The 12,702-nt window shown below is 44.2% G+C and overlaps 1 protein-coding gene across 1 annotated transcript in view; it reads right to left on the reverse strand.

Moving 5' to 3' along the window:
• The window catches only part of Dnah3 (dynein axonemal heavy chain 3), a 170,208-nt gene that overhangs the window by 103,079 nt on the left and 54,427 nt on the right, over positions 1-12,702 (reverse strand). Inside the window, 6 exon segments of the mRNA XM_051145144.1 lie at positions 2,422-2,620; positions 4,655-4,769; positions 8,014-8,124; positions 9,655-9,747; positions 11,274-11,315; positions 11,317-11,476. Coding sequence (XP_051001101.1) covers positions 2,422-2,620; positions 4,655-4,769; positions 8,014-8,124; positions 9,655-9,747; positions 11,274-11,315; positions 11,317-11,476 — 720 coding nt within the window.

Consider the following 12,702-nt stretch of genomic DNA (forward strand, 5'->3'; position numbering starts at 1 on the left):
TGTTTTTTCCTGGCTGACCTAATAACGGCATATGATAGTCAGGATTTTTGATGAATGAGTAGATTATAGCTGCTCCCAGCACAGGAGAAGTATGAATGGTTATGTCATGAAAGACATTTGCTCTTCTACGGTCATAACCACTCTATTATGTGTGCCATTTATAATATGCGGAAGTTCAAAAGGGTATGCACAGCATATATCTCCAAAAGGAAATTGCTGAATAATGAACAGAACAAACATGATGAATTAAAATTACAAAACACAGATCCATGCATGGAGACATACACCTTTAATCCAAGCACCTGGGAGACAGAGGCAGGTGGATCTCTGAGTAAGAGGCCTTCCTTGTCAACAAAGTGAGTTCCAGGACAACCAAAGCTACACAGAGAAACCCTATCTCAACAAAACACACAAAACAAAACAACCCCCCCCCCCATACACAAAATCAGAAACAAGGGATAGATAATAAATGGATGAGTGAATTGAATAGAGACTTTTCAAAAGCGGTACAAGTGTCTTAGGAGGTGGAGGACATGGGTTGTGGGGGGCCAAGTCAGTGCCTTTGGTCATCCAGGAACTGGGGGAAGGATTGTAAGCTTTGTCACAGGTAAAAGCACCTGTGTAAGCTTTGTTTTGGAGGGCTTTGCCCTTGGACACACCACGGATATTCTCTGAGATTAACTTTAAGATAGACTGGGTGGAGCCATCCTGGGCCTGGAATTCAGGAAATGGACTAGGGGTTTCCACTTGGACTATTGTGTTTCTAATCAACCCTTGATGGGAGGAGGAGACCGGCCCTTGCATGTGAGAGACAGGCAGGCAGAGAGGATGAGAGGGGCAACAGGTTCAGACTGGGTTTGAGCACATATGGATCAGGAAGAGGATCAGCGAACAGGCCGAACCAGTGCACAGGCCAGAGACACCTAGGGACCCGTCCTGTGGACCGGATACCGAAAGGTTCACTCTTTTTTCCCTTTAACTTTTTTTCCCCTCTTGTGTAAGCTACTTAGGTTGTATAATAAAGTTTAATTTTTAAGAAGGAACTCTAAGCAAACATTACTCTGGAGTCACTCAACTCAGAATGCCTACCATCAAGAAACCAAACACTGAATGCTGTCAAAGATGGCTGTGGGAGCATGGGAGATTTAACATTTCTATACTATGGGTAGGAAGTGTTAAATCACTGCAGCCACTCTGGAAATCAGTATAGTCTTTTCTCAAAACAAAACAAAAAAACTGAAAATAGTACTACAGATACAGTTCTGCTGAGTATACATCTGAAGGAATTAACACCAAGGTCCCTCAGAGATACTAGCACAGCCATGTTTACTGTGATACTACTTACAGAACAAAGTTAGAAATCAGCCCTGATGATTGTGGTGTTCATCAATTGATGAACAGATAAAGAAAATGTGGTGTATATAACAAATAGAATTTTATTCAGCCGTAAGTAAGAGTGAAGTTTTGTCATTTGTAGGAAGATGAATGGAGTAGGAGATCATCATGTTAAGCAAAATAAATCAGACTCAGAAAAAAAAAACACATGCTTTCTCTCATGTGTGGGATTTAGATTTTGGGAAAATGACATTAAAGTAGAAAAGGAGCTACTTGGGAAGAGGAGAGGGATTAGATGAGGTTGGTGGAGAGACAAGACAAGGTGCTCATAAATACAGTATATTCTTGTATGAAAATGTAACAAAACATATTCTATAACTAATATTTGCTAATAAAAACACATGATAGAAAAATTTAAAGAATCTTAAAAACAATGCTTTGAAGTATATTTATAGTCTAAAATTTGTACTATAAGGGAAAAATACAAAAGCAAAGAAAATCCAAGCATAACAACATTAGAAAGCTTAAAAAAAAAACCCACAGGGACCTAATATTAGGAATTGTAAGGAAAGTGGCCAAGCACTACACTAAGTGACGAGAAACCATTTATCCCCACTGGCTAGATGAAGAGCCTGGAGATGCCCTACCTGAGTCTTGGTTTTACTTTTTTGCAGTGCTGGGAATAGAACCCAGGGCCTTGCCTGCTTGCTAGTCAATTGTCCTCCCTTAGAGCCACATCCCCAGCCCTGCTTGTCTGTGTCTTGACCTTTGTGGTCTATCCCATGGCTGTGGGCTCTCCAGGTACCACCATGAGTTTTACTATTGCTGAGCTTTCTACTTAAGGAGCATGTGACTATCTCACTCTCACACCAATGTTCTGCTAACTGGTTCCAATTCCCACTGGGTTCCTATTCCCAGCCAATTCCATACCCATTGGTGGTTGTTGCTAGCAACTAAAGGCAAACTTTTGAAGTGTGACTTTGAAACAAAGGGTAAGGTACTCAGGACACCACAACCATCCTGTACCACTGCCTTTCCTTTCTAAATTCTCTTCTCATGCTTTTTGCTTGGGGCTCCCGTGCTTACCTGTAGCAGCGGTCTGTGAGTGGGGTGATCACCAGGCGGGGGGAGTTTCCCAGGTACTCATAGCCATATAAGGCTTCTGTGGTGATCATCTGCACATGAACGTTCTTTTCCTCCCAGTAGTATCGCAGCTGCGAGATCCACTGGAAATCATTTAGACTGGTGACGTGATCCTGTGCCAGCTTGGCCACCACATCACGGGCTAATGGGTCACCATGCAGAGACACACACACACATGGAGTCATCAGAATTCCCTGTCTCCACACTACTTCAGATTCTAACATCTTCCCAGCCTACTTCCAGCCTGCAGGTAGCACTAGCTTTCACAAACCGGACTTTACTTTTTCCAAGGGGCAAGAAAGACGGTGTCAGGTGGTTGAGTGGGGGAATTGCATTTGCACACTCTGAAGTGAGATGGCTTGGTGCAGTGGTTAATAAGGACTGTTAGCCTGACTTAGAACCACTAAGCTACTCTGCATGCCTAAAAGGATAAAAAGACATGGGAAGACCCACTCTAAACACAAATGGTACCGTTCCCTGGCATGGGTTCTGTCCCGAACTACATTAAAAAAGGAGAATTCTAGCCAAGCGCCAGCGTTTGCTGTTCTCGGCTTCTTGGACGTGGATGTAGTATTGCCCAGATGCCCCACACCCTCAAACTGTGAGACACAGGAAACACATCCTCTCTTCAGTTGCTCTGGCCAGGTATTTTGTTGTAGCAGCGAGGAAAACAACTGATACACCTGTGTTCAAATTATGGGTCCACCATAAACTATCTTGGCGACTGGAAAAGTTACTCATCTTCTCTGTGTCTTGGTTGAACATTCTGTATGATAGAGGTAGCATGCTATACTGCCTGGAGTGGTTATGAGGGCTAAATGTAAATGCGTGTACAGGCAAAAAGTGAGAGAGGGCCAGTACCTCCGACAACTGTCCAACATATTGAAACAGTATATAAATATTTCTTCATGATACTATTTTGAAATTCATGGGGTTGGGGGTAGGACTGATCCAGAGGCTTTGCAATGTAGTCACCCTGAGTGCTCACACATCCCCAGTCTGACCTTTTGGGCCTATTATAGGTTTCTAGGATACCCTCGGACAATGGCATCATCTTGAGGATGGGAAAGTATCTCCTGAATTTGTGGTTACAGGTATCTTTCCTTCCAGCCTCAGGAACCAGCCGGGTAATACATTTCTAGGCTCCCTTCATCCTCTTACAGGATTTCAAGACTAACTTACTTACAGTAATGAGCTCTGAAGTTGAAGAGTGGATATGGCTTATGGAAATCAACAACTGGCTTTTAGGTGCTGATGGGATGAGAGTTGCTGAGATCTCTGAGCTGGTGTAGTGAACTTCACAGATCAGCATGAGAGATCAACTCTGAGTTGTTTTCACTATGAAGTAGATGTGCTAATACATGTATGTATATGCATGCATGCTTATGTTTGTAAGCCTAGACACTCAAGGAGATCCTTGGGCCATAATCATGCCTGCATTTGTCACCTTTACCAGGTGGTATGTGGCCATATGAGAAATAGATTCTCTCTCATCTCTCCCAGGTTTTATGGGCATATCTCTGCCTGAAATTAGACTGAAATGAGCACTAGTCCCAAGGGAATAGATGCTATGACACATTAGTTAGCTGGTATATGAGCAACAAAGACCTTGTTCCTAGGCAACCAGCCTGGACCAACCCTAGTTTCCTTGGTGATGATAGAGTAAGGGTGTGGAGGCGGTTAGGTTTACATAATGACCCCACTTCCTCCCCATCTTCCTCTTCTGCTTTCTTTTTGTTTAAAGGAGAGCAGAAAGGTATTGTCTCTCACTACCTCTCCCTGCACCACTGCCAATTTCTAGTCCATTGGGTTTCAAAGCAGACAGAGGAACCTTTGCCACTTCCAAATACAGTATCTCCCAACAACTGATTCTTAACCCAGGAAATGTTTGTGAAAATGTAAACAATTAGATCAAGCTGAGAACCTGGTAAATAGTGTCAGCAGCTGCCCTTAACCCCAGGAAAACATTCACCAAGCTGGTGCCTCTCAGAGATGAGAGTCCTCCTTACAGAGTTGCTGTGATGGGAGTGGCTTTGGCAGTCGGTTCTCCCCAGAACTCTCCTTGCCCTCAGATAGATTGGGGGCGCCGCAAGTCATTTTATTCAGGAGAATCGAGAGTCATACCCAGCCAGCTGCCACTCCTGGGCAGCACAATGCCAAGAGCCTGCATCCTTACCATGGACGTCGATGACAGTGAGGGCCCCAAGAGTGAGCCTCGCCCCACTGCTCAGTTTCCCTCTCACCAGTTCAACGATCTCTGCGATCTGGTCATTGCTCTTTTTCAGGAAGTCCTGGCCAGGGCACAGGAAGAAACATTCAGTCAAAGTGGCTTTTCCTCCAGCAATGGCCATCTTGAGGGTTGGCATCACTTACCATCCAATGGTCCAAGCCTGACCTGAATGTCCTCTCTCAAACCATCCTTTTCCTCACCCAACACAGCCTCAAGATGAGTCTTGTGCTAATTAGAAGAGGCCACACTATCTTCCTGTATTATTTTTATAGCATTGTGGGAAAGGCAAAACTTTACAGGTAAAAATGCACAATTGCAAATGCTTGGAGTTAAAGAAAAGCTGACTATGGGGAGTAAAGGCATTTGGGGCAATGAAGAACTGTTCTTCATCTTGAACATGACTGGGCATACGTGGGTTGCATGCACTTGTGTAGACACAGAACCATGTGTTAGTGTGCGTGAGTTTTACTATACATGAATTATATAATCTCAGATCAAAGGAGATACCTACAAATTACAGCAGCTGGGAAACTGTGGCAGGAGGGGACCAGCCTGGGCTACATGGGAGACACTACCTCACTTAAAATACAATGAAGAGGAGGCGAAGGACAAAGCAAAATGTAGCATGTAACCCTGGGCAGAGTCCTGACCTAGGAAAAAAACCAGGCATTTAATAGGAAATGATTAAATAGGCAAGGCTAAAAGGCCTACAGACAGTAACAGATGAATGTCGATTTCCTGATTTGAATCACTATATTTTGGTTGCATCTGGTGTTCACATCTGAGAGTATCTAGATAAAGGGTATATGAGTATTCTTCATATAATTTTTGTGACATTATATATAAGCCTGTAATTTCAAAATGAAGAGATTAAAAAGTAAAAAGAAAAATTAAAAAGAAAAATTTAAAAACGGAGACTACCTGAGCTCAGATTCCATTATTTCAATTTTCTAGCACTGTGCTTTTGAGCTAGGAGGGCCCCCAGGTGTGTGAAATCTGTATAGTTACAACTAAGCTGGAAAGCTCTCCAGAGAGTTGAGATGGAGTTTGAGAAGCATGGGCACAATGTCTGAAATGAATTAAGCACCCAGTAAATAGTGATGCTAGTGTTAGCAATAATGTGCCTAGCATGCAGAAACACAGAGGTTTCCGATGCCTTCATTGTCCATGAACTGAAGTCTGGAAAGCCCTTGGTGATGGAGATGCCTACACAGTGCTCCAAACCTCCCCATCTCCACCCCACAGCTGTTTGCTTGCTTGTGAGTTGGGTTACTTATGGATTCAAGTTATGGATTTATCCTTCTTTACAGATAAGTGACAACGCATCCTCAGGCTTAGATAATGACCATGGTATTGTAGCAACTCATCATCAGGGCTTTTAACAATATGTCAAGTAATTATGTTCCTGCATGTTAAACTGAACATTACATTAATGGATTTAATGTAAGTTACATAGTTTTCATCTAGAGCTTGTACATAGTGCAAGATAGGATTTTAATTGATTATACCCTGAGTTGAGGCAGTGGAAGGATTTGGAAAAGAAAACAAACTGATCAATTAATTTTCATGCAATATTGCCACTGTAGCTGATGATGTACACAGATTTCTTGTTCAGATAGACCTGTCAGAACTTGGCTTTCTACTACTTTTGTGTGAAGTGATATTGCAAATATTAAGACGATGCTTCCAAAAATTGCTGCAATGCACCATGCCATTCCAGCCTCTTTCAGGGGCTAGGGATAGAATCAGGGCCTTGTGTATGCTGGGTAATTGCTCTGCTACTGAGCTGCCCCAGTCTACTGTGCTTTTCATGTTTAGAGTTTTGCACATTCTAATTTCTGTTTCTGGAACAATGTTCCTTGTATTTTCTACTTGACCTGTTGTCACTCATAGTTTAGGTCTCTTAGAAAATGATTTTATGGGAAATCATCCCCAATACTAGTTCCTCTCTCAGATTCCCTCTTTCTTCCCACACCTTGAGCCTCTTTTTCTTCTTTATTGAAGTTCTAAACCAGTGTCTTTTTAGCCTCCTTACTAGACTGATCATAAATCCATGGAACCAGTGACAGCATGATTACCTTATTTTTCTCTAGTTACTTTTGCCTAGTAGTAGTCTCATCACAAAGCAAATGCCAAATCAGTATTTATTAAATGAATAATTACTGGACACATGGACAGATGGGTAGAGGTACTGAGGAATAGGTGAAAAAATGAATAATGTGTGGGTAGATATGTGGATGAGTAGCTGGATAGAGGCACTGATTAATAGGCAAATCGGGTGGATAGGTGGATAGGTGGAGAGAGGGAGAGGCAAATGGATGGATGAATGGGTGGACAGATGAGTGAATGAATGGAGAAGTCAGTAGATGTATGAATGATATATAAATGGGTATGTAGATGATTATCTTGTGACTTCACCTGATTTCTAGAAGACTATCTAGGGTGTGTGTGTGTGTGTGTGTGTAATAAGAAACTTTTCTGTCTCATGTCTGTGGGATAAAAAACAAACTGGAGCATAGAAATGCAGTTGCAAAAGTCAGACATTTCTTATTTCTAAAATTTGGAATGAAGTCATGAATGAAGCTTCCAACCCATGTGTTAGGCATTAGGCACATTGATTCCCACTTTAACTTTGGGTAGGTACTAATGTTTTAACACCAATGCAAATCATAGTAAATTAGGATATCTTTTGGTCCATGGCCAAGATTTCATAGGTAAATATCAGGGGTCTGATAAGATAATCATGGGCAATTATCTATGGTTAGAAATGGAATTATTACTCATTCATTGAGCATATATTTATTGAGCACCTACTATGTGTTTGGCATTGCATTAAATTCTGGAACTATAATTGTGAACTGAACAAACATGGCCTCTTCCCTATTGGGTTCTCAACATCTAAGCCTTGGATGATTCACTAGGGTGTTTAACCTTCCCACCACCCCATGATGTGATGTGACAATCCCTCGCATTTTACAGAGAACAGAAAGAGAGAGGAAAACAATGGCCTTCCATGCCAGGGAGAACAATTGTTGGGAATTCTGTCAGGCAACCCCTGGAAACAAAGGCTGGTGAGACTCAGCATCATCCTGCAGGTCAGAGTTTCTACATAGGATAAACCATGGGACTAACACTGTGGGAGATCCTTGGCTCGCTCCTTGGAGATCCCCAAGTCCAGATGTCCCGTTTCACTGTCTCCATGGGAATTCTAGTTTCAGTGGTCCCTGTTCTAAATGACCCAAATGGCTACTCTATCCTAGTTCATATTGTCTCTCCTCTCCAAGCTTTAAGGCATGCTTACTTACCAGTAGAGTGTCACCAACTACGGCTGTAGATACCTCCTTGGTCCAAAAGATGGAGGAGACACAGATAACTACTTGGCCAGGCCACTGCAAAACCCAGATGTTACGAGGGACCTGGGAAGGAGCAGTGAGGTTTACTCTAGAATCAGTTCTTCTCATGTGGTTCACATTGACTCTCTATAACTATCACACACACACACACACACACACACACACACACACACACACATGCGCGTGCGTGCGCGCGCCTGTTGGGAAGTCCAAAATCCCCTTCCACTGTCCTAGAACTTACTGTGTAGACCAGATTGGCCCCTAAATCACAGAGATCTGCGTGCTCTGCCTCAAGAATACTGGGATTAAAGGTGTGTGTCACCATGCCAGGTTTGGGATTACTGATTTATATCTTTGTCCCCCAAATTTGTGTAAAAGAAAAATAAAACAAAACAATACCAACTCTGCATGATTTCATCCCTTCAAGACTGAATATATATACAAGACTGAAATACACACACACACACACACACACACACACACACACACACACACACACACACACATACCATGTCATGATTTTCTTAGGCAAGTCCTCCTCCCTTATCTGTTGTTTCCTAAACTAAGATCAGGGTGCAGACCCAATACCACATAAACTGTGTGTGGTGGCGCAAGACTGTAATCCCAGCTCTTCGGAGTTGGAGGATCTGAAGCCCAAGGGTATCCTTGGCTACATAGTGAGGTTTAGGCCAGCCTGGGCTCTATGAGACCATGTAGATCAAGTCTGTCTGAAGGTGTAAATACTTTTATCAGAGCAGAATTCAGAACACAACCATGCTTCTCGTTATGTATTGTCTACACTGCTGCTGTGCTGTCAGGGTAGAGTTTGATGCTGCAGCCAGAGTGTGGGCCACAGGAGTGCGAGAGTCCACTTGGTCTTTTATAGAAAGTTGCAGACTCCTGATTATAAACTTCACATTGGAAGCTCTTGCTCTGTGATTCACAATTTATCATAGAAAATGGAATTTAGTTACAATTTGAAATATTCCATGAGGGGCAACACGGGTGGTCTGATAAACTTTGTGCAAAGGCAGTAGCTGAGTATGTTTGTTTGATAGAAGGAGTCTTACAATAGGGGTAGGGTTTGGAAGGAAGATACACACTCAAAGAGAGAACAAAACTCAGACACTGCCAACATGAGCCTGGCTGGATGCTCTCTGCTGAGGATTTGTCACAACAGGTTATTTTCCTCTTTGGCTTTGTATCATCCTTGTTCCCATCCTAAGCGCTTTGGGGGCCTAGAATGGCACTCACAGGTGGCCTGAGTGAATGCATTCCTGGAAGGGGAGTTAAATGGACCTTGAGCCATCAGTCACAAATGGTGATATGAAACAAATAAATCCCCACTCCATTTGCCCCCATGATCAGAAGGCTCCAGCTAACCCTTCTCTTTCATCACCTGCTTCTACCAGCAAACTTCATCAGAAAAATGTTCACTGTCCCAGGATTCACAGGTAATTGGACTCAGAAGCTCAGAGAGGCAGGTTTCAGCAGCAGGCAAAAGGTCCAGTTGAATAGAGTCATCTAGTGCACTCCTCAAAGCTTCTTTATAGTTGCAATACCCTAGCACATAATATATTAATTCCTGTTTACCTGGACATAAGCTTCAATCCCATTTCCAATAACATGCCGCATGCTAGCCAGCATCATCTGCTCCACCTGCTGCAGCCACTTTTCCACCATGCCCTGTGGGGAAGTACAAGTGGTGGGAGGCAGCAACTGTCAATCAAAACTAGGCAGAAGCTGTAGGAGCAGACCAGATCTCTCTCTCTCTCTCTCTCTCTCTCTCTCTCTCTCTCTCTCTCTCCTCTCTCACCCTCCTCTCGCTTCTCTCCTCACCTCTTTCTCTCCCTCCCTCTCCTCCTCCCTCTCTCTCTCGCTCTCCTCTCCTCCTCCTCTCTCTCTCTCTCCCTCTCTCCTCTCTTCTCTCTCTCTCCTCTCTCTCCTCTCTCTCTCCGCTCTCTCTCCTCCTCTCTCTCTCTCTACCTCGCTCTCTACCCCTCGCCCTCTCTCGCTCTCCACGCCCCTCCTCTCTCTCTCTCTCTCTCCGTCCCCCGCTTCCTCTCTCCGCTCTAGCTCTCTCGTCTCTCTCACTCCTCCTCTCCATCTCCTCTCTCTCCTCGCTCTCCCCTCCTCTCCTCCTCCTCTCTCCACTCTCTCTTCTCCTCTCCTCTCTCCCTCTCTCCTCCCTCTCTTCCCTCCTTCTCCCTCTCCGCATCCCCCCTCCCCCTACTTCCTCCCTCCTCTTCTCCCCCTCTCTCTCTCTCTCCTCGCCTCTCTCTCTCGCTCCCACTCCTTCCTCCAGCCCCTCTCTCTCTCCGCTCTCTCTCCCTTCTCTCTCCTCTCTCATCTCACTAGTCTCTCTCCTCTCTCTCCTCCGCATCTCTCGTCGGCTCTCTCTGCTGGCATCCCCTCCCTCTCCTCCCCCCTCTCTCACGTCTCCTCTCCTCTCTCTCCTCTCTCCTCCCCTTCTCTCCTCTCTCTCTCTCGCAGACTCTCGCTCTCCCTCTTCTCCCTCCCGATCTCTCTTTCCCTCTCTAGCTCTGTCCTCTCCCGCTCCTCGCTCTCCGTCCCTCTCTGTCTTCCCTTCTCTCTCCTCTCCTCCCTCTCTTTCTCCTCTCTCACATTCTCTCATCCTCTCCCGCCTCCTTTCATCCCTTTGCTCGCATTTCCCTCCGCTCGCTTCTGATTCTCCTCCCTTTCTCTCGTGGTCTTCTTCTCTCCTCTGATCTATCGCTATCGCTCTCCTCTCTCCTCTCTCTCTCTCTCTCTCTCTCTCTCTCTCTCTCTCTCTCTTTCTGGAAAGGGCTGGGGCTGAAGCAGGAGAAGGGGATTGTCTTCAAAGGATGTACATATGAAAAATTAGGTTAGGTCATGTGAGATTTTTCATTCATTCTGTTTTGTCTGACTGGGTCATCGTTTACCTGGCTCTGAAAGTGTTACCAGGTCACCTGGACTATGATTCTTGCTACTGAGTCAACTTTGTTGCAGATCTTTCCACAAATTTTATTTGTCCCATGGCCTCCAGAATAATTTCCCATTTTAGAAATGGGTAACTGAGGACAAGAAAGGTGGAGTAACTTTTCAAAATGACTTAGCTATTAAGTTATGGAACCTAAATGTTTCACACCACAAAAGTAGAGTCCAAAGCTTAACCAAGGACCCCACCCTCCAGTTTGCTCTGCTGTGGAGAAAACATGCAAGGGAATTACTTTGGCTTTTGCTGGGTAGATTGACTTGATGAACGGGACGGTTTTCTTTTTCTGAGCTGATCATGCCCTTAATTTCCAGATTGTCTGTGAACTCCAGCTTGGCAATTCCTTCAAAGCACTTCTTCAAGTGTGGCTGCACTCTGAGTGGGTCCTTTGTCTCTGACAAGATCTCCAGAAGCTCATCATTTGACAGGAAGAAGAACCTATTTCAAAGTAAAGAGAATATGGTCACGGGAGCTCTTTGGAGGACTCCCATTTCCAATAAGGGGACGCTGCCACCATACGCATCCCACCATGTGGTAGCTAGCTGTACCCCAAGGTCTTTCCTAGGCCTGGCTCCTCTCCCGCATTGCCTAGCTGGTGGAGAAAAGGTGGCTATTGTGTTAGCACAGAGAGCAAGAGAAAGGCTGGGGGTGTGCACATATGAGCTCAGCGCTGTGGGCACTGGAATGACAGCATGGTTCTCAACACTGCTTGTATACTCCACGATTGCCTGGGAAGCTCCCAAGAACTACAATACCAAGGTTCCAACACCCAGAGAGTCCTGTGTAGCGAGTGTCTGGTAAGGTCTGAGGAAATCTTAATGTCTTAAATCCTAGCTGACTCTAATGTGCAGTCAGTGTCAAGAACCCCTGGATAAGAGGAGAGAGACCGTTCTTCCTTCTTTCTAGATATGCCAGAAAATGTTAAAGGTAGAAATAAAAACATGTCTGAAGTAGATTATGTGCTTGCATAAAAATGCCCTTTGTAACCTAGTACAGTAGACAAAGATAGTATATTTGTAATGAACCTATGTTTGGGTAGAGACCTCTGTGGTCTTTTAAGTAGATGTAGCAGCCCTTTCCTTGCTTGCTTGGGCTCTAAAGACACAAAATCAAACCTTTAGAAAATTTTCAAGGTATGAACCTTTTTTATGAGCCCAAGACTGAAAATTCCAAGAGAAGGGGTCCGTGGGATTACAGTATTACTTAATATGGTAGATTACAAATTGCCTATAGGGTTTAGTAAAGACCAGAGAGCCCAAGCTAAGGGGGACAATTGATTTTGAAATCTCTTGATCCTAGGCTGTCTGTGTCTTATTTTGGCTAGCAGAATCTAGTGAACATAGCTGAGTACAAATTCCAGGCTTTAGGCACTAGGAGACCTTGTCATCAACACTCTTCTGCTATTATGGACCCTGTGACCATGTGAACAAACCTAGCTAACTTTCCAGGCCCCAGCAACAGGAGTCCAACCACTTGGCAAATGGTTAGGACCAATTTCCAGTCGGCTGTAGTTGCATTGAGTGAGCTGCAGACAGAAGCACTATTCATTTATGCTCAACCCAATGTGCCATGCCATACAGTTATGAGCTAAATAAATGGCTGTTGTTGTAAGCTTCTAAGTTTTAGAGTGTTGGTTACATAGCAAAACAAACTCGTCCACCATT

This window comes from Acomys russatus, chromosome 5 (assembly GCF_903995435.1).
Source record: "Acomys russatus chromosome 5, mAcoRus1.1, whole genome shotgun sequence".
In the NCBI taxonomy this organism is placed as follows: domain Eukaryota; kingdom Metazoa; phylum Chordata; class Mammalia; order Rodentia; family Muridae; genus Acomys; species Acomys russatus.